This window comes from Falco rusticolus, chromosome 12 (assembly GCF_015220075.1).
Source record: "Falco rusticolus isolate bFalRus1 chromosome 12, bFalRus1.pri, whole genome shotgun sequence".
NCBI lineage: Eukaryota > Metazoa > Chordata > Aves > Falconiformes > Falconidae > Falco > Falco rusticolus.
Window position 1 is genome coordinate 1818706 of NC_051198.1, and position 22909 is coordinate 1841614.

General features: G+C 42.8%; 1 protein-coding gene across 8 annotated transcripts in view; it reads left to right on the forward strand.

The window, feature by feature from the left end:
* SPTBN1 (spectrin beta, non-erythrocytic 1) overlaps window positions 1-22909 on the forward strand; it is a 136172-nt gene that overhangs the window by 60756 nt on the left and 52507 nt on the right. For 7 of the 8 annotated variants that reach the window (XM_037404999.1, XM_037405003.1, XM_037405000.1 and 4 more), the window contains one exon: window positions 20249-20400. In XM_037404999.1, the coding sequence (XP_037260896.1) occupies window positions 20249-20400 (152 nt within the window). Of the gene's footprint in view, window positions 1-9326; window positions 9408-20248; window positions 20401-22909 lie in introns of those variants that run through there. The other variant, XM_037405005.1, reaches the window with a different exon arrangement.

The window sequence follows — 22909 nt, forward strand, 5'->3', positions numbered from 1 at the left end:
AGGAGATCCCAGCTCCTCTTTGCCTTCGTGGGCCAGAGTGAAGCAGGATGTGGCAGAAGACAATGCTGCCTGCGAGTGAATTGAGGCTTTGTGTCAAAAGAAACCTTGAAGTCTTGTGTATGATAATCAAGATGATTAGCGTACTCAGTCCTTGTGCTCATGAGAATGTCAGGAAAGGTGTGGGGAGAAAAATGCTTTAGCAAGTTCTGTTTCCTTTATTAAGTTTCAGTAAGTTCTTCTTATGTTTGCTCACCTAGTCCTGGAATGATAAGGGAGAGATAGTATCAGCAGTTGCTATCTTCTTAAACCTAGGTGTGGAGTTGTGTTTCTCCTGACCACTTGCTCAGTAGAAAGGGATCTGTTGCAGGGCTGGAGTAGCTCTCTGCAAGTAAAGACAGGACCCCAAAACTTGTTTGTGGCAAATGCATTGCCATGTAGCTTGTGCAGGGTGCGTCAGTGGAGAGAATTTGTCCAGCTCAGCTGAGGAACTAACTGAAAAGCAAACAATATATGTTATAATTGCAAACCAAGGCTGTCACCTGTGCTACATGAACAGGCAGTCTTGTGGATTGGCTTGGCAAGTTTGTAGGAGTTGGCAGGAAGAGGTTAATGCAAGCCAGGAGTTTGGAAGGAGATCCCTGCAGCTGAATCACCTTCCACAGCTAAGGTGGAGGGAAGAGGCCACCAGCCCAGAGAAGCTGCGATCATCACTGCTCGTGAGCTCCTTCTTACCACCTGATTAACAGGACAGAGTGGTATTTATTAAGATTTCTGGCATTTAGTAGCTTGGTGACTTTATTAGTTCCCGCAGTGTCATTGGAAAGTTGGGTCTCAGCTCTAATGCTGTGCCCTAGGTGTGAAATTTCCAGTGGTAATTACAAATGTAAAATCCTGGGGGATGGGGGTGAGCTAGATTTGTGCTCCTGATAAATCCCCAGAGGAAAGCCAGCTTTCAAAGGAGATCTGTGATGTACCCTTCTGTGTGGTACATTTTGATTTTATGTTTTTTTTTAATGTTGCCTTTCAGTTTAGAAACTGTTCATTTTTAGTGGGAACCTTATTTTGTTACTACTTTTGAGCCATGTTAGAAATAGTATGGTTTGAAAAACTTGACACCTAATGTAGTGAGCACTGAAATAAGCCTTTAGGAAAAGTGAGCTGTCTTTCCCAGCAGTTGTTCAAGCCAGCTTTAGATCAACCCCAAACTCTGTTTCACGGAGATGAAAGACTGACTAGCTACACAGCACTACCTGCACCAGAAAACATAATGCGATTGTGTGAGTATCTTGGGAGTCTGGGGCAAACCCCTTGCTCTGATAGCAGTGCTCTTCAGCAGGGGAGCTCCTTGGCTGTGTAATCCTTTGATCTGCAGTGATCCAAATAGGTTTGGTCTGGGTTCCAGTTTGGCATAAAGAGACACACACATGGTTTCTATTTTTAAGTGGTCAATGATAATCGGCTTCGATAATATTGGGATCTGTATGCATAGATTGGTTCCCATCCAGGCTGCAGAACAGCAGGAACATTCTCCTGTTTGTTTTTCTATCTGAAGCAGGGCTTCCCCACAGCTTTTCCTGCCATAACATCTTATCCCCACATCCCTGCCTATGCCCAAGGATAAACATTGCGCTCCCACTGTGAGCTGACAGGTTTGCAGGAGTTGCTGAACTACTGTCTTGTGCTAGGCTGCTGCACCCAGGATCCTCTGAAGTTATATGGGTGACCTTTGAAAAGACAGTTTCAACAGCTGTCTTCCCTGTTGCAAGATTTACTTTTTAAAGGATTTCAGTCTCTTTCTATCGGTGACCTGCATAGCTACAGGCAGTGATTACTGAATGAAGGACATCCTACTTTGCCTACCAAATTGGTCACTGGCACTTCTTGTCATGGTAATTTCTGTTAAAGGTGAAATGCAGGGAAGGCTGAATTTCATTCCAGATGAAATATGTCTGGTTTACATGGGTACTTTTTTTACTTCACCCTCTCAGATCCACTAAAGTGTGCATTTCTGTGACAGCTGGGCCTTTGTTCTTTGCAATGTAAAGATTCCTGCAAACGTATCTGAATCTTAGACTCAGCTTTAGGGCATTTTGGTGAAACTCTTCTCTGTCTAGAAATACTTCAAATTTGCAGGTTATACAGACGTTCTTGCCAACTAATTGAGTGTTTAATTTAGGGGTTTACTTGGAGGAAATGACTGGGCAAGTGTTGTAACTAACATGCCCAGGTTCTTCCTTAAAATGGACATTTGTAGCAAATCACTTGCCTAGGGCTTCTACTTGTCTACTTATAAAACCAACTGGTCAAATTTCAACTCTGCACATCCCCTTGTAGCTCAGAACCAATGCAGAGAATCAGAGTGAGACAAGGCTACTCTGAACCACCTTATAATTTCTGCACTTTCCAGAAGTAAAACCTACAGTTACATTGCAGAAATTTTGAAATGACATGTAGCAGGGCATGGGGAATTTGTTTCATGCCCTTCCTTCGGACAAGGACAGATGACATGAGTACAGTCAGAAGTGAAAGGCATGTTTCAGTGACCATGTGTGTTGTCTGTTAATTTTAATACATGTAAACTATCTATGTGTGTTGTCTGTTAATTTTAATACATGTAAACTATCTAGCTTTGCCTCTGAGCTTTTTAAATGTTTGCCTAGATGATGTATAGCAAACCCATAGAAGAAGGTTTTGCAGAAGGTTCTGGAATAATTTTGTCTGTGAAGGATAAACTTAAAAAACACCCAGTAACTTAAAGTATTCAAACCTTTCACTCCTGTTCTTTCCCAATCCTGCAATTAATAGAACCCCATGAAACTAAATACGAGATTTTGAGGAAAACTTAACAGAAAGGTCTTGTGAAAGACTTTCTTTCAGGATGGACAGTGAGAAATAAAGTTATCTTGTATTTTCCCTGTTTTGAAGGGCTATTCAGGACAGTACGGCAATGCTATCTTTACTGCTAGATAAACTGTTACCATGGCTCAAGATTAAATGACTAAGACATTTCTCATTGTTAGAGGAATAAACCAGGTTTTTATAATCCCATAGCTACTGAAGGCAACGCTTGTCTCCAATTCCTGCTTTCTCTTGCAAAAAGCTCTGAAATTTCTTTTACGTCTTCAAAATTTCCAGAAATTTACTTTTCTGGTTATAGGTTTTGGCACTTCTGAATGTACAGAAGGCAAGTTGAAAGAACAGGGGTAAGGTATTTCTACTTTTACGATCAGTATTGATACAGTTGAGAAAGTAAACATTTAAATTGGATTTGACTCCTCACTGAAATAACGTAAAATTTACAAGTCTAAGCTGTTGCCTTGGGCTTTTTGTAGTCTGTTTTCTTCAGTTTCTGTTTAGATTGTTTGTAATATATATATATTTTTAACTGTGTGTTTAAGAAGCTTAATTTTAAAACAGATCTCTAGGCTCTGGAGCAGAATTTTGTTTAAAAAGGGGCAATTCTGTTACTTTTTGTGGCTCTGAAATTGTGAAGTAAACTAAGCTTGTAAGCAAATATTTTCACATGAGACAGTAAGGTATTTTGAATACCCTGGGGTGATTTGTCGCTGGAGTTAGAACAGTAAAATGATTTGTATGATGTTCTTAACTGGCGTCAGTCCCATAGCTCTGCAAATGTGGAAGCGCAGCTGTTTGTGCTGGGACAGGAACTGGCCCTTTTGTGTTTCTGCACTGGATGTCTCAAATAAGCTAAACATTACAGACCATCCCAACGTTTTGTAGGCATGTTGTAACCATGAAAGAGTACAGGCTCCTATTCCAAATATTTTTGCTATCCAAGAGCCCTATTCAAATTGATTGTGGGTTTTGCCATTAACTTGTGTGGAGAGTGAGGCAATAAAAAAAAAAAAAGACTATGGACTGAGATGAAAGTGGTGATAAAAAGCCAGAACAATGGTAGGCTTTCATTCCTGAGTTTTTCCTTAAATCTGTTTTGTGATTTCCTCCTTTTTCTTCTCCGTTTCTTTTGTCTTTCTGTTTTCTGTTGGATGCATGCTTTGTCTATTAAAGTGGATGAAATGCTACCTAACCTAAGTAGGAATGGTGAAGAAAATAAAATCACAAATATGCAGCATGATTCACAAAATCCCCATTTCCTATTCTCTGTACTAAACTACTCTTCCGTGATATCCCAGCGCAGGATGTGGGGTTTGGTAGGTACACCCCTTCTGCTCGGAGCCTGAATTTCATGTAAGAATTCACTGAAAGAGTATTTGGTTACTAACGGCTCTGAAGGTCTTTTTGTTCCTGTTTAAATTGAACTGAGAAGTATTAAGTAGCAGGGTATGACAATGACATATTTTTTCCTTATGTGAAAATGAATTTATCTTGTTGAATAGACAGGTTTGGGAAAACTGTTAAGCCAAATATTGGGAATTAGTCTCTGTAAACTTTAAAAGCTGTGGCGAAGGAGATAGAATAAGGTCAGGTGGTTTAGAATCTGCTTTGCCCTTCCCACAAAAAAATCGAATCTGGAATTTAGTTTGGAAATTTGTAGCTGTGTCTGGCAGGTAATGGTCCTTTTCCCAGTGTTGTCCAAGTGAAGTGACATAACTCCAAAGATGAAAATTATTTAATAATTAATAGGTAAATAACTCCCCTCCCAACTCAAAATCAGTCCTCTCAAAGTAAAGGGTCAACCATGGGGAAAGTAAGAAACCCATGGATTACTCTGCATTTCAGTAGCTCTGGGATTCAGTGCAACAAGGAAAAGGTGGCAGCCTGGCATGCAGAAGCAGAGGATGATGTGTGCTCCCCACCCGATGCTTTGGGGAGGAGGGCCTTGCTCTTAACTCAGCTTTGAGCATGTAATTTCATTCACGTACAGAACACAGTAGCACCCAAAGTAATTCTGGCTCTACTGTCCTGTGTGATAGCCTGCATGTAATTAAGGAGGGCATGTGAGCTTCAAATTGCTTGCTGCTCCTAAAAATGAAAATGACTGAGTCCTTGTGCTTCTCTCAGAGGAGAAAAGGCAAGAGGGATGGTGAGCACTCGTGCTTGTGACTTTTGATGTGGAGCCTAAGGTCGCGATGGCTGGGAGAACCCACGTTAACACAAAAGGCCTTGTACACTTGCTGCTGGAATGAGGGTATCCCGGGCTGAGAGCCTCCTTTGTTGAAAGAGAACTACTGTAGCCAAACTAATATTAACCAGTCTCGTAGACGTGCTGAATGCCCCACTGTTTGACTTGGAGAGAAGCTTAAAGAAAAAGGCCCTTCAGTTTTTGAGGGGAACAGTACAGTTAAGCAGACACTCAGGCAGTTGCTGTGGCACAGTCTAGGGGCCGCGTTCGTGGCTTTTCAAAGGTCTTGTGAAAGATCTGGCGTTGCCAAGTGGCCTTTTCATGAGATAACTGGAAATGCTGGTAATTCCATGTTCAGTCAAGTTTGTTTTGTTCCTAATGATATGAACTGGAACCCTTGAAAGCACAGGCCCAGTTACATGTACATGACAAAACGTACATTGAACAGGGTCAGTTTTCTGTTTGACATTATATCAGAATGCACGATCCTGCACTGCTTTTAATAACAGTGTATTAAGGCTGGGGGTGTGGAGTGGGCACGAGGTCATGAATTTGGTTTCTTATTTGCAGGTTTTGAATGCTTCCTATGTTAGCAAACAGGAAAAGTATCATCCCAAATGGCATTGCACAGGAATCCTATTTGGTGGCTTGCACAGACTGCAAACATCTCTGCCTTGGCTGTTGTCAGAATGGCCAGGCATATGTTTCTGAGGATTGTTTTGGTTGTTGGGGGTTGGCTTCTTTTTTCTTGTCTGTTTTAGTTCTATCAGAACTGAGTTTTCAGGCAGAATAGCCAGAGAATTACATACCCAAGAGACAGTGAGGAAAGTGTAGTGGCAAGGTACAAAAATTAACTGTATTACCACAGCATTGTAATCACAAGCAAGAGGGGTGGCCTTATGCCTGCAAAGATTAAACAAAACAATGTACTGTTACAGACAGATTTAAGAGGTTTTCTGAATGAAATAAATGCCAGCTTCCCAGATTTTTCTTGGAAAAAAACCCCTATGGTTTAAAAAAGATAGGGAAATTTAACTTAAGGTCTTGGCAAACTCTTCAGAAAATCAGCCAGTATGCGGATCACGCTTCTCAGATAATCTAAACCAAGACAGTCCCATTAAAGGCAATGAAACTGCGCAACAATACAGTGCCAAGGGACTTGCTCGTGGGATTTTCTCTCCCACCTACAGGCCTGCTCCTTCATTCTTCTCAAATGATGACTCTTCTTTGGTTCCCCTATGGTTGGCTTCAGCCTTCCCCTTCCAAAAAATCCCAAAGTCCAGTTCTTAGTGTTCATTTTGTCCAGGCAGTGTTTCCAGTTTTTGAAAACATGATGTGATTGTGATTTGTTTTCAGGAAAAAAGGAAAGTGAAATCATGGCTGTCATCTGTAGTCAACTAACTGTGTTTTACTTTGGGTAACAATTAATTCTGCATCTAGTTTAGAATCTTTCCACAGTTATTTCCAGGGAAACTAGAGTGTTCGGGTGGTGCAGTGGCCATTTCTTTCAGGGTGTGTTCTTCTTTTCAGCTTTTCCAAATTGTCTGGCAATATAATGATAGACACTGCTCTGAAATCACGGATGTGACTAGCTTTTGATTACAATTTAACATGAGTAATAGCTATTATGGAATGGCAATTAAGTAAGGCTCTGAATAAATAGGGGAGGTGTCTAGGAACATCAGATGTTGGTTTCATTCTGAACTTCTGACCTTTCAGTTATTCTTATGCATGGGGAGTTCAATAATTTGTGTTAACCTCTCTGTGTCTCATGTTGTTTAAATAAAAGTAATTCCTTGGGATGGCAGTGTCTGCACCCACAGTGCAGGTGGGTACACCCACTCTCGCCCCCTGTGTCAAGGGGGCTGTGCCATGCCCCTGCACGCCAAAGTTGGAGGCGCTGATGAAAGCCATGGGGTACATGGCAGGTCTTTGGTTAAGTGGATGACGTCTAATTGGATTGAGGCTCTAATCGTGGGCCCAAAGGAGAAGGAAAGGGTGTCAGGCACTGTTTTAGCTGTGGCTGTGGGAACTGCTGTATTTGCTTTCTCAGAGGTGAGTTGTACCCCATTCCCTCTCTCTCTTCACAGGATTTGTTCACCCTGTGGGGTGAGTGTTGCATTTCATCCTCATGGCCTCGCCTGGTAACAGGAAGCTGTGTTTCACTTTTAGCTCAAGGAAGTAATCTTAGAGAATTGGCAGTGCCCGTAGACAATTTCCTGACTGTTCCCTAGGTGGTGTCCTGGCCGCTGTCACTTCCACAGGTGCACTGTTAATCCATCAGCCTCTAATAGCAGATTATGTGCTGGTTGCATCTGGACGTGATTGCCTTAGTCCATACAGAAGGAGTTCACAGAGCAAGATACGGAAATCATGACACATTTTTTCCATAAATCCGCTGCTGCTCACATATTATTAAATGCTTCTCTCTCTGTCTCTGTCCTAAAATCAATATGTTAAGAGTGATGCCTGGTATGGTAAATTATAAACTATATAAATCCTTACTTACTGGAACATTTGCTCCTAACAGGTGAGTTGCACTGATATTTACCAGCACGTCGATGCTAATAATGCTCTGCCACTTGAAAGATGCTTATGTATTCTCTGTGCCTGGGGCCAGCTGTGTTCCAGCCAGTTCCTCACTGCAGATACTCTTTTTTTTTTTTTTTTTTTTCTCCTAAACAAAAAGCGGTTGCAAGTTGTCCTGGAGAACAGACAACACTTAAGGACGCCTAATAAGTAAAATCTTTAGCCATGCAGTGTGTCCTGGCAGTGGCATCCTCCATAGGGATGAAACATAGTTCTGCACTGGTTCCAGGAGAGCTGCTGTCTCTGGGCTGGGTATGGCAGGGGTGGGACAAGCAATGCAGGATAATAGAGCTGCTGAGAGGGGACTTTTCCCCCATTTTTCCTGAATCACCAGAATGACTAGACAGATTGGTGCAGTCTCTGCAGCACCCGTTTCAGTGGGCTGGGTACGGGGCTGTCCTGTGCCTCTCTTCCAGTCTCCCCGAGTGTGGCTGATCCCAGCTGGTTCCTAGCAGTTGTTAAGTGTCCGTCTGTGAACCACCTAATGCCAGAACACCTTTTGTTTTCTGTGCTACACAAGTCATCTCTCCCTTCTGGTTTAGCTCCTTTGCCATGTTTAAAAACATTTCCGTGGCACCAGCTGCAAGTCACTGTGGACTTCATATTCATAAGTGTATTCGCGGAGCTTTTTCCTGTGCATTAGTCTTGTGCATTTGACTTGGGCTGAAATGTGCCCATAGGTTTGGAGACCTGAAAATCAGAGAGTTGTCATGTCTCAGGCTTTAGGAACACAAATGAGGCACGCACGATCTGTGTAAGATGCCATAAATGCACTTTTATGCCTGTGTACACATGTGTATCTGTGATTTGGCTATGAAGGTGTGTAAGTGGGTATAGACACAAAAATGGTCTTAGTTCAAAGCACCTATTTGCATATGTAAGGCAAATCTGCAATAGTTTTGTTATTTTTGTTATAAAAAAAATAGATTTTGCTTAATCAATACTGGAATTATTTTTTTAATGACATTAATACTACATTAACAGATAATTGGGAGCATTAATCAGAGTACAAAAACTTCTGAAAGCTGTGTTTCCTTTATTAGTTGGCATGTTTCATAGTCTGTTTTTTAAACAAACAACACGTTCACATTTTAAGGGAGGGAAAAGCCCAGAGCATAGAGCCCACATGCAGTGTGATTAAGGAGACATCCGTGAAATTACTTTGAATCAGGAGTGTTTGGGTTGTTCTTATATATTGATTATGCTGAGCTGATGATGTCTGGCACTTAATTTTCTCAGTGTGCTAAAAATTAAAGTAAGTGAAGATAAATTATTGCGAGCTCTCATGGATAACTTCAACAAAAAGCTGCAACTTTGTACCCACGTGGAGCTTTTCGGTTTGTGTAGTCAATGCATTGCACAATCAGTACAACTCACAGGTCCACTTCTAAGACCAGAAAAACAAGTGATGTTTCTGGATGAAGATACAAGCATTGAAAGTATAATTTTACCCGGCTAATTCCTTCAAATTTGCATCACCTTTTAAAACTCAGAGACATCTCTGAGAGTTTGAAACAAAGGGTTTTTTTTTCTGGTACTGCTTTGAAAGTTACCACGTGGGCAGGAAATACTGTGCTGGAAAGGTATCGTTTTTTCCCCACTCTTGCATAACTCCAAAGGCTAAAATGGTTTTGGTTAAATATGCCACATTGTCCCACAAAAGCAGATCAGTAAATGACCTTTGGATTGGAATCAAACAGACCAGCAGGAAAATTTTGAGGTGAGGAATTAGAATGTATGTGCAACTTGTTCCTCAGAAGTCCCTAGAAAACAGGTATGGCATGAAAAGAAAGATTTATTACTTTTTTAATTGCCCTGTGGATTTCTTGAAAAAGAACTTTAATATACTGAGTGACTGATAGGAATGTGTGTGTTAAAGTTTACATTGTGGTTCAGTTTTCTGGAGCTTTTCTTAAGCAAGCAAACAGGTGGAGGCATCAATTCTGCCAGTCTCAAGAGACAACTCCAGGACTTCAGCTGGTGCTTTGCATGATGGGTTTGCAGATTAGAGCCAGAGAAGATTAGGGATTTTTTTTAGCTCTAATGCTTCTTATTAGCAGTTTGTTTCAAATCTCGTTAAAATTCATGCATTTTTAAACCCCCCTTCTTAGAAATAACTGCATGTTGTAAATGCCATAGTTCCTTCAGTTATACAAGTAATTTTTATAGTAAGCTACAATATTTTTATTGCTCTTGCTCATTCAGCTTTCACCTTTGGGATTTAGCTTAGATCTCAGACTTGCTGAACCATTGCCTGGCCTACCTGTGGTGTTTCTGCTTTTAGTCGGCAACCTGTCAGCATAGTGCATCTGACTCTACAATACAGCGTGCAATTAACAATAGTATATTATTGTGTAACCATGGAAACTGGATGAACTCAACATGTTGTTCATCAAGGCTATGAAATCAACTGCTATTAATCCCTGATCAACACAGTGGTTGTTTAAATACATGTTCTTCCATTTAAAATGTCTGTGATAATGAAAATTATAATTTAACAGCAATTAATTATAATGATAACATCTCTTAGCACAGAGGTTTAATATTTTGAAAGGATTAAATTCATTCATCATAGATTTATTTATTTTCTACTCATGCTTTTCTGTCATTAAAGTGAAATTAGATTTAAACATGAAACCAACAAAGGTTTGGCATTTCTTTCATCTATTCTTCTTTCTGATTGCAATGAGTTTTTAAAGAAGCATGGTCAAAACATACCACAGCTTCGACTTTTCTCAACTTGTGCCTGAGATGAAAGAGAAGATCCCAGAGCTCTCTGAAATCCCTCAGTGGGTTTCCATAGGAATACTAGCAGTTCAGTCTTCTGTCCTATTCTTGTTTAAGCTTGCTAAAATTCACAGAATCACAGAATACTTTGAGTTGGACGAGTAGTTTATTTGGTCCAGCACACCAGCTCAAAGCAGAGTCAACTTTAGTGTTAGACCTGGTTGCTTAGGGATTTGGTTTGTTGAGATTTGAATATCCCTGAGGATGGAGATCCCACAGCCTGTGGGGGATCCAGTGTCTGAACACTCTCATGGTAACAGCTTTCTTCTTGGTACCCCATCAGAATTACACAGTCTTGCAGCACCAGCAAGTTGTCTTCTTCCCGAGTGGTGCATGCCTCTCTAGGCTTCTCTCCACAGTGTCTGGGTTTGCTCTGTAAAAGATGGATTTCAGCATCCATTCTGCTGTCTTCACAGTGAATGCTGAGACCTGATGCCCATCCCTTACTGACTCATCTCTGGTTAACAGTTACAATTTCATATTTCCAAATACCCAGATAAGGAGGATCCTAGTCTGGTCACATAGTTGAGTTGTAGAAATAGCAGAGTGCTCGTTGTCTTTTGTGAGTACTGTTGCATTACCTGCAGGAGAGGGAGGAGTACTGAAAGGAAAAGAGAATAACAGAAGTCATAAAGAAAACCAAACCAACTCCTTCTTCCTACGCTTGTTTTTTCTCCTATAGACAAGCGGGAATCCACTGTAAAAATCTTTCATTCTGCTGGGTTTGCTGAAAATGGGAAGAAATAACACGGACCTTATGTAGAGAAGTGCCTGTGCCAAGCCTTCCTCTTACCCTCACTAATGCTGCCAATCAGACAGTGGTTTGGGCAAGTGTGGAAAACAACAGCACTACACCCCTGCCTCCCCAGAACCCCCCTGGCACTTCCCTGCATTATGCTCATAATGTTTTTTAAAGGAAACAGCAAAGACCCCACAAGATTGTGTGCACTTGAAATAGTGCAGTGACCTCAGGTTTTCATTGTTCTTCTGTGGGAATTTCGCAGTCAGTGTCCTGGGACAGGCCGATGCTTTTTCCATGCTCCTTTTAACTGAAGTGATTTGTCTTTTACGCAGAGGGAAAAATGGCAGTGAGTGTAAACCACTAGCATCAAATCAGCCATAAGGCATTTGTGTCCTTTAAGTTAAATGCTGACAACGCTGAGGTGGTTTTCATGCTGGTTTTTAAGGGAGGTCCATTTGAACTTTATACTGCACACTTATTAGGCCATAAATTTATTCTTTTATTCAACTGTAATTTTACTATTTTGCTGTAAGGATGGTTTTGTAATATCTTTCTCCAAATGCAGTTTGGGGATCAGGCCTTGGTCCTCTTGAGCATTCTTCTCATAATGGACTTCAACAACGTGAGTTGTTATATTTGAAGCCGGAAGATGGGTGTAGGTGTTTTCAAGAGCAGCACCTAGAAGTGTTAAACCATTTTAATAATCCACTAGAAAGGTTGCATTTCTGTAGCTGCTTTACATTTCATACAAAAGAACAAGAAGTCAGCTGGTGTCCTAGGGTACCAGGGGAAAAAAACTGAATGGTTAATGTTTATGAAACGGGCTGTGTGACGGTGTTTTCCATAGCAAGGAGCTGGTGGTCAATATGTGGGAGATATTTACACAAATTTGTGTTCCAGTTTTCCTCAAGTTAAACAAGCAGTTCACATAGCTCACACCAATGTAAGGAGTGCTGAGCACATATGTTCTCTAAATCTGCTTATATATGTCACTTCTGTCTTCTGAATTAATAATAATAAAAAAAGAAATAGGCTGAGTTCTTCCACCAATTTAATCTGTTAAACCACATAGCTTTTATGTTTCATTTATTTACTGTGGGAGACTGTACAGATGAACATAATCATCCTTCTACATGAATCCGAAGCTGGCTTTCAGGAGGTTTATTTTTGTATTGCTGACACCAAACTGCTATAAACTCTGTGTAAAAATAAAGACAATGAAGGGACCTGCCCTTCCACACCCCGTAATGCTTGGCTGGCTACCGGGCATTGTTCTGTGCATCATTTTATTGTGTGAGTGAGGTTTAGTGACATCAAAGAGAGAAAGCAGCAGAATTGGTTTTTTTCACATGCTGCATTATGTAGCTTTCCCTTTTTTCTTTTCAGAGCATTTTCAGTAGTGAAAGTAGTCACATGCTGTAGCGTTTAATAGAGAAGGGTAGATATTTAATAGGATTTAGAAGCTGGACGGTGCTTCCTAGTAAAAGAGAATGGATTGCTAAACACACCCCTGACTTCTGAACAATAGTGTCTGTGTAGCAGAGTCGGGAAAGCAGCAAGGATTTTGCTCCTAATGAAAATCACCAGCTAAACACAGCATGAACAAAATCGCCTCGTTGCTTTGTCATCTTTAGCATTCGCATTCAGGTTCTTGTCCAAGTCATGTTTGAGCATGTAAAAGCTTTGGCATAATCTCACCGTTTTTGATGGGGAAGTCACTCCACAGATTACTTCATGTCATAAAATAACCGTAACAAATACGTCCTACTTGCATCAAAGCCATCAGCTGCAGTCATTCCTCTATGTTAAACTGTCTGCAAGATTGAAGTAAAAATGGAGATGCCTGGTTTTTTAAAGTTCACCTGTTGTTTCTAAGCATTGGACCCACATGTTTCATGTTTTTTGTCAAAGGTGTGTGTTTGTTTGACTTCCTGCAGGTTTCATTCTAGGCTGTTGCTTACCTCTGCACATGTGTGTTACAGACTTGTGTTTTCTACAGTAAGCTCCTTCTTGTCCATTTTCGTCAGCCCCCATTTTCAGTCCTGACCCGTTACCTGCAGCTGGAGAAAAGCAGCACAACTGTTCAGTGTTACTGCCTTACTGCTAAAGGGGAGTCATAGGACACTTGAATATTGAAATGAGTTTTATTTCCTTTTTTCTAGAGACACCTAATAGTCCTCCTGAGTGAGTGTTCCTTCCTCCTTCCATAATTTTCTTCCCTGTTGATTGATTCCGATACACTTGAATGTAGACTTTCTGTGCCTGACTGTGCATGCTTAGGCATTGCTTAGGCATTGTTCTCTTGGGCTTCTTACTGCCACGTGTACTGATATAGAGTGTATGGGGACCCTGTGAAAAGGCCATCATTTCGTGTTTACCCGACCAGATGTTTCTCTCCTCAGCTGATGCAGTACAGATACACAGAGATGCTTTTTTTCCCCCTTTGGGTTATATTTAGTGTTGCATCAGTTGACTGATGTGCATTGCCCCACAGCCCTGCAGGCCAGCAGTCCCACAGAGGGTCCCAGCCGAGGGTGTCGCCCCAGTGTGGGGTCCTGCTAGGCTCTCAGGAGCACACAAGCCCCAACCTCAGCGTCCTTCCCCAGCATGGATCGCAGGCCAAGGCTGCTGGTAGTCCCTAGCCTTCCTCTGAGCACGCAGCCCTCAGTTTGGACAGGAAATTTAAGGACCAGGAGCCACTGGTGGTGTTCTTTTCCTCAAGGCAGTTCTAGGGTGACTGAAGGAGCTCTTGCTTGGTCCTGTTGATCTGCTGAGGGGTCTGTGTATAGGGGAGTTATTTTGTATAAGTCTGTGTTCAAGCCTGCCTGAAACAACAGAGATTAGACCTGTATTAGAATTATTTCATGTTCAGAATTGGTTGTCTGCTACTGTAATGTGGTGAAGATTATCACAGTGCATGCATTCATGTTGTTTCCTGATAAAATCTTGTTAGATCACCACATTCTGGTCACAGGAGCTCATCTGCCATTCTGCCAGGCATCTTCCTCAATTGAAAAACTTCCAGGCATGGCTGGAATTTGTGAAGCTGTGAATATTACTGGCTATTTAACTCCATGTCCTTGCATCTATGAGAAAATGTAGAGTGATATCCTGCACCCTGAAAACTTGCAGTAGATGGGAATATCGTCCTGTGAAACGAAGCTCTGTTTTCCTTTTGCATGGTTAACGTAGGTTACTATCTGGGGAGCTCTGGGAAGCTGTGCATAATTGGTTATCAGCAAAAGTGGTGTGCGCCTGGAGCAACGCTCAGCTGATCTTTGTCTGAGTCAGTGTGTTTAGCAATGCTTCACATAGGGTGCACACTGGCTGCATTTGCTATAGTGAAAAATAATAATTTTAACCTGGAAAAATTACTTTCAAAATCAAAAAAGATGTAAACCTGCCGGAGACAGAGCTTTTGAAGTTAGGGATTAAGACTCATCCTTAATTTGTCTTGCTTGAGGTATTACAGGGATCCGCGAACAGTGGTGATGCATAGAGCAAGCTGTGCGCCGCTGGGCTCAGCAGGGAGGATTTCAGTGCTGCTGACGGCTGGGCTGTCCCAAGGCGGCTGCGCTCACACTAAGCGCCCAGCAGCAGCCTTAGACACTTGGTGCTCCTTTCAGCTTGCCTTTTGTGCTCTAATTTCTCCGTTTTCTTCAGTAGCATTTCAGCTCCTCTGAGAGCACCCCCTTTGCTGTTTATCTGACTGGGTGCAGAGGCGTTTGCTGTCCTGGGCTGGCAGGAGCTGTTGGATGCTTGAAGTAGTTTTACCTGCTCTGGGCTGGCAGCAGTGTGCGCCAAACATATTTGCCATTCAGTTTGAAAGAGGTTCAAGGTCAGTTTGTTGAAAATGTGGTTTGACCGGTATGGAAGGGAGCAGATTGACTTCAAGCTGTTTTTAGAAAACAAGCAGCCACACAGGTAACCTTTGCCACAGCAGCAGTTAGTGCTGCAGTCATGCAAAGGGACTGGGGCTGATAACGCTTTCTGGCATGTGGGAGTAGCAAAGGGGTCACGGGGGCCCACGTTCCTCTCAGCCAGCCTCTGCAGCTGTGCGTTTTCCAGGGCAGTTATTAAGACAAATTCACCATTATTCTGGCACAGCCCCATTGAGTTCACTGGAGTGAACTCAGTGGAGTTGAGCGTGTGACCAAGGGGGAATGGTGTATGTGACCCCCCCCACTCCTGCTGTCCCACGCTGGGGATTTGGCAACTGATGCTCTGGTCTTTCAGAAGGTTGACTATGTATTTGTTGGGATTTTTATCTCATCAGATTAGCAGAGGAAGAAATGAGTGACTCTCCACCAGCAGGGAAGGGGCTAGATGCCTGCCTGTGATCCCATCCAGCCCTGGCTTAGGCGCATTTCAGTGTACAAACTCCAGTTTATTTACTAAACTCCTAAACAAAGTCAGTCCTTGGTTTATCACAATCACAGAGCTGGAGTTTGCGAGCCACTGTATGCTAGTCGTATTGTCATGGGGGTTTCCGCATAAAGGAAATTTCCTTCCCAGTGTTGCTTCAAGATAAGTTGGATTCTGTATTATCGATACTGCTGTTAGACCGGCTTCCGTTTTCCTGCTGTGCATGTTCTGCATGTTGCGCATTTCTCTTTACCCTTGGGAAACAAATGTTTTCGCAAGCTGTAGGACACTTGGAGCTCCACCCATATCCTCTAGTTTTAATTAATCTTCAACATCTAAAACTGTGTTTTTGAAAGTATGAAGGACATTTGTCAAAATGATCACTTGAGATCATAATAGTGCTTCAGGGCCTGTCACTGATGTTAAATCCCTGGCATCGTCACTCATGGGTGCAGCTGGCCCATACTGTTTTTGCACAGCACCGCATGTTAAAGGTGTCATAGTTGTGTGCTGTGCTTAGCCGAATTGTCAGAGTGGTAAGCACTGCTTTTCTGTATGTACGTTTCTTTCTCTGAAACATAACCAAAATTCATCGGTTTTAATTCTGTGCATGCTTTAACCTGAAAACCTAGGGCAGAAAAATACAGCTTATCAGTTTGAAAGGGTTGGTAGAAGTGTTGCAAAAACCTCCAGTCATTATGAAACACCATGTAGAAATAATCAGGAGAGGTTTTAACATGACCAGCCCCAGTCACACAACTTTCAAAACGGGCTTGTTTTGCTTTCCCACGTTGTGGGAGCACAACAGGAGTTAATAGGTGCGGGGGCAAGAGCGGCTGTGCCTTCCCCCTTTTGCTGTCTCTATTGCTAATAGTGTCAGTGGGGAATTAGAGAGCCACGCTTCGCCTGTGCCAAGTGCGTGATAAAGGGTGGCCTTCCTGGGTGACCGGCCCATTAGGAGACTGAAAGAGCTGCTGTGTCTCTCTGGTGGCATTTTTCTGAGATAAGTTGCTGGTTGTCCCCAAAAGCTGGCAGTGAGCAGGTGGGAGCCTGGCTCTTGTGCGGTGCTGCAGGGTTTTCCCACGGGGCTGGGTGCTGCACCCGGGCAACCAGGGATCACGCTGCTCTTGGCCATTCTTGCTGTGCATTGGAGGAGAGATGGGAAGAGAACGAAAAGCCATTAATGGCTGCAGCAGTGAAGTTGCTCAGACATGTATGAAGAGCTGACAGTAGGCTCAGCACACGGAATCAGCGCTGAAACCATCGCGGCTGCGGTCTCAGTAGAGATTTTCACACTGTGTTTAGTGGGGCGAGCAGGGTGGGGGGACAGCGCTGCAGAGGATGGGTGGGGATCAGGTGAGAGGAGCAAAGATGAGACCACGTGGGGTGGGTGCGGAGGTTGAGGAGCCAGAAAAACCAACTGAACCCTTCAACCTCTCACCGTAAACAGGAAATTGGGGACCACAGAGAGCAGGGCAGAGGAAACGGGAAGGCTGAGGGGAGAGGCAGCAACTGCGTTTGAGCTAGAGTAAAGAAAACACGTGGAATGGCACCAAGCAACAGCTACCAAAGCACAGAGGGCCTCCAGGTAGATGGGGAGGCTGTGCTCCCATTCCCGTCCTCTTCCTCACTGTTAATTCAGTGCACTTAAGGATTCTGAGGCCACTCAGAAGAAAAGGAGTCACTGGAACTTTCTCAGGGCTTTTCCCTGAAACCCCACTGCCTAAAGAAGGCACATTCACGTCCTCTTTCAGGGTCACCAGTCATGCTGGGGTGGGAAAGCCTTTTTGGAAAAGTGACCCTGGGCCGTGTTGGTGCTGTCTGCAGGAGGGACCCATCTTCCCCCTCCTGGAGGGGCTGCCTGGAGCTGGCTGATCTGCTGAACTTCCTTTGACCTGTTTTCAGCAACAGAAGATCCTAAGCTGGTGTCAGTTAATACAACGGCACCGAAGTTCTCAGAACCTGACTTGGCATGTCACTGCGTCTCCCGCATCACGTCTTTAATCTGTTCAAAATTAGGCACTGACCCTTCCTTCTACTAAGACCACATGGATTTTCTTTTCCCACCCATTACTATTATTATGATCCTAAATTGGGAGGATTGTTGATAACTATAACTTTTGACCAAAGATTTTTTAATGGATGACTTCATTATGATATTTGATAGCTTTTTTGCTTTACATAATATTTTGTATATCCAACTCTATTTTTAGGATCTTATACATCCATATTTGTCTTTGGGATGAATGTAACCACAGGCATGTCTGAATATTGTGCTTCTGTATAGAGACTGCAGAGATTATATAAACTTGCTGAGCTGTTCTGGGGCTTGTTCAAGCTGGTGAATGAAGATGTGGTAATTTCTGTTGGAATTTTCTTTAAAAAGCACCAACTATTGCAAGGCTTCTCTTCTGTGACTCATTTCAAAAAAATACTTCAACTAAAAGCATGTATTACTAGACAAGCAGATATGCAGATACAGCATTCCCAGGAACTTGCTATAAATACTCCATAAAATATATATTCAAGGTTAGTAGACACTATATTTAAATCATTACTTGGATAGACAACTATTTCCACTAGTTGGATGAGCTGGACTTTTTCTGCTTTGATCCAAGTGGAACGAGCTATGTCGTTACACCACTGGTATGAATTGCAAGATGATTAGGAGGCACTGCAGCTTTTGACTGCAAAGATAATACTTATTTTTCTAGTATTGCCTTGCTGCGACAAGATTTGGGCTTTCTGACCGGCTGGCTGTTCTCCTGTTCGCACGGAGCTTATTAGCACAGTGGAGCCCAGCGCTGCTGTGCTGTTCTGGCAGTAAAGGGCACATACATCGTGTAGCACTGTCGGGCTCTGGGGCAGTGTGGGGGCTGAGGTTTGTGCGACCAGGGGGTGCACGTGCTGCTGCTTTTGAAAAACTGCCGTTGGCTCCTCTTGGTGCACTGGAAAGCAAGCTGCAGTTATTGCAGATTTCCTGTTTGCTTCTTATATCACAGCAATCCTCTGCTTCGTACAGAGTGAGGACAAACAAGACTGATCAAACTGTCAGTTCATTGAAAGCGTATTGATGTTCTATCACAAAACCCACCCTTTACATCTTTCCAAGCCCCATTTTTTTAATTTAACACCTTTAGAGATAGGTAAAAGCTGATGCAAATGAGATAGTTTCAGTGCCTTAGCTTTAGTCACATCCTACCACATGGGTAGCAAGAATAAATTCAGAAGTACATGGGAGGAACTGAAATCTTAGGGTGGGGTTTGTGTAATTGGGCAAATTGTCACTGAAAATGCTGGTCTGCTTTCCCACTCCTTGTGAGATTCCACTGTATGATTTCTTTTCTTACCATCTTTTTTATTTTACTTGTTTCCCAACTTTCTATCCTCTTCGGCCTCAGCTTCTTTATCATTCCTTGTCACCAAGATCAGATTTTTGCTGCTGTCCCCAAGGTCCTGCAGGTGTGGAGGCTCTAACTGGTTATGAGCACACTGGGATTGTGCCCCACCACACTGCGCTGCCAGGAAGGGGGACATCCTTCCTTTTGATGGACAGCATCCACTCAAACCCTGGGTAGTCAGATACACACTCTGCGTTGATCTACACAGTCGTTACAGTTTCTGCGTTTCAAACAACGTGCTCAGACTTCAGAACTGGACACGTTAAATTTTGATTTAGGATTTACCAGTCTTCATGTCCTGTTTCTAAATGTGCCAACAACTTTAAAGAGACCAATGGGAGGCTTAGGTGCTCAGCTGCTTGGGAAAGCAGTCCAAGTATGAGCACCTGTGTTTGGACAGATTCGGTCTGTAGTAGTTCCCAGCTCAGCGAAAGGACTTTTTGCTAAAAAGGAAGGGTTTCATCCAAAGCCCTTGGCAAAAGAATTTAACTGCAAAGATGTATAATATTTTCTGTCTGAGATTTCTCGGCTTGGCAGGTAGCTGTTCAGGAGTTTCTGAGTTAATGTGGACCGTAGTGAGCCTGTGCATTAAGAGAGCTCTCATAGCCAGTACTTTAATGTGTAAACAGTTGTGAAAGACTCTGGGAAGGGAAGGTGGAGAGAGCCTATTTTTATATGGCTTTAAATAAATGCAAGTCTACTTAAAAAATGCAGTTATGGAAAAGTTCATCCTGACATTGTGTAAATACAGTTACAAATGTTGAATCTGTAAATAAATATTGTAATGAGAAGGGGGAAAAGTAAATGGGAAGCCTTGGTTTCTACTCTCTTTTGTACCTATCCTAATCCAAAGTGGCTTCTAGTATTTCAGGGGATCTGTTATGGGATCTATTGTGGATTTGTGTGCTTATTTGAGAGCAGAAGTTGGCCTGTTCTTCCAGTGGTGGAAGATAACTCTTAACGAAATTACTGGACGGCTTGATCCATCCAAAGGGGCTTTTACATTGTAGCTCTATAACAGACCTCTTGACACCTTGAGAAAGCTGCTTATCTGAGCAGCAAGTAAGTCTGCAATCCGTAGTGCAGATTTATTCCATAGGTAGTAAAATGTGTAAAATCAGTAAAATTCCCACTGACATTAGAAAATGTCATAAAATAGGAAGATGGATTTTCAGCGTAAAGTCCCAGTTTCCTCAATGATTGTGCTAAGAAGACAAGCCTTACTTTCATTTAATATTAGACATGTTTGAACATGTTGTTTTCATGTAAGTACATAAACCGTGATTTATTTTGAGTAACACTGTGACGTTTTCCTAACAGATGAACGTGAGGCAGTTCAGAAGAAGACTTTCACAAAGTGGGTTAATTCCCATTTGGCACGCGTATCATGCAGAATTACAGATTTGTACACTGACCTTCGTGATGGAAGGATGCTCATCAAACTTCTGGAAGTTCTTTCAGGAGAGAGACTTGTAAGTGTTTATTAATATTTATTGTGTGGTTTTGTTTTGGTTTTGGGTGGTTTTCTGGTGAATCCTTGGCTCAGCTGAAGTATGGCAAAACTGAATACCGAGCACTGCACATGTCTTTGTCATAGAATCATTTAGGTTGGAAAAGACCTTTTAAGATTGTCAAATCCAACTGTTAGCCCAGCGCGGCCAAGCCCGCCACTAAACCATGTCACTAAGCACTGCATCTACATGTGTTTTTAAACACCTTCAGAGATGGTGACTCCACCACCTCCCTGGGCAGCCTGTTCCAATGCTTGACCACCCTTCTGGTGAAGACATTTTCCCTGATACCCGATCTAAACCTCCCCTGGTGCAACTTGAGGCTGTACCCTCTTGTCCTGTCGCTTGTGATCTGGGAGAAGGGACTGACCCCACCTGCCTGCAAACCCCTTTCACATAGTTATAGAGAACAATAAGGTCCCCCCAGGCTAAACAAACCCAGCTCCCTCAGCTGCTTTTTACATATAAAAGAAAAAAAAAAAATGTCTATTGCTTCAATTGGATGGAGACACCATTAAAATATCTTCCTGTTGGTTTCAGTAGGAATCAAAGGAAGTCTCCTTCAGAGGTTCTTTGCTGGTGAGACACTGAGTGCTTCCAGCAGCTCATTCCCTGCTCCTGAATCTGACAGGCACAGAGCACTAAATGTTCTCCAGCCCCTTAGACCATCTCAGTAATGGAGACTTAGATGGGCTGAGGAACGTTCCTGGGCACTGTGGCCAGCTGGCCCATTTCTGTGCTAGTAAACACAGCCGCCGGATGCAGGTGGCTGTGCGCAGGCTGCACGCCGGCCCGAGGCCTGGAGCATCCCGTTTCCCTTCCCCGGAGCGTGCTGGGGGTTGCAGAGGACAGCTGGTTGGAGAGGGCCAAGCTTGCCCTGGGAAGAAGCATTGCAGCAGTTTTAGCTGTGCTGTCATGGCACCCCACTGCTCGGGAATGCCCCTGGATGTAATTGATTTTACTGGGATAGATAAGGCTTGGATTTTCTTTGGTTAGGGGAATATCTAAAATGAATTCAAATAAATGGGTCAAATACTTTCTTTGGGTATCCTGAGAGAGCCCCCTTGATACCAGCACAAGGGAGTGGTGAGTAAGAAAATCCCTGTTGTGAAAAATGCTGCTGTGTGACAGGAAGGCTGGGTGTCAGGAAATGGCTGGGTATCAGTTTTTCCTTCAGTTCCTTAAATGATGGCTGTGCTCTTAACTACCTGATTTAAAGCAATCTTTTCAAATAAATACGGGTCTTTAGCTAAGACCTAAGGCTGCAAGAGGATGCAACTGTATAATCACTTGTCATCAAGCACTCCTATTAATGGAAGCTCCATGGCTTAAGACTCTGGTTAATGAATTGAACATATGGCCCACAGTGTATTGTCTGTACAGTAAGGCAAGAGAGGGAGCTTTCTAAATGCATCTGTGAGGGTAAGGAAGCTCTAACGTGCATAGAAGTACCCTGTGTGGATGAAGGCATTGTGTGGATGGAGGTAACAAATCTCACTGTTTGTCAACTACTATTTGCTCAAAACATGTTTCTCTCTATGCCAAATCATTTACTTCAGTGAGGTATTTGGTTTGACGTGTTCAGTGCAGGTAGCAGATGTTATTCCTACAGGAATAACTGAGACCAGCCATGCCCCATTATTTGAGGATTCAGAAAGCAACCGTGCCACCTCTGTTTAAATCTTCGTATCTGCCTGCCGAGATCTGACTTTTCAGTGTCAAGTAGCGGTGAAGCTCAGACCAGCCACGTGACTCCTGCTGTGTGGTTCATTTACATTTTTCACTCCTGGTTTTGATAAATGCAAACAGAGCTTACTCAGCTGCTTGGGTGGGGAGGGTGCAGGAGCCACCCGGTGAGAATGCTGGGTCTGCACTTGCATCATCATCTGCGTATCACATTGGCAGCTGCCTGCACCATCACAAATTCTTTCGGTAGCTTCCTTATCTCAGGATGGAGGACAGCAGTCTCTGTTTGAACAGTACATTCCACCACACCTTCCTCTGCAAACAAGGATACAGATAACGCAATGCACTAAACCTTGAGACAATTACACACACCAGAAATATTCCAGGAGGATTGGCACGTAGCATCCACTTGCTGATGTTCTCCAGCCTTTTGAAATCTATTTTAGCTAGTATTTATTAGGTTCTGCCATCTCCATGACACACAAACAAATCTAAAGGCAGCATCTTATACAGAGAGCTTGAAATCAAGACAAGAAACATCAATTGGTAAGAAGGCAATAAACAAATGCAGAAACTAGCCTAGATGTTTTTTGTAATATGCTGTGTTTACCGATGCAGTAAAACAAACAGGAATTGTTTTCTTGCTTTTGAAACTGGGATTCAGATTCTGGAGCTGGAGCCGTATGCCTGTGGATCAGAATCTGGGTTTTAAGATACTAATCAGGAAAGCAGGACTGCTCTTTGCTCTCTTAGGCCTCCAGCCTTATTTGCACAAACCCTGCAT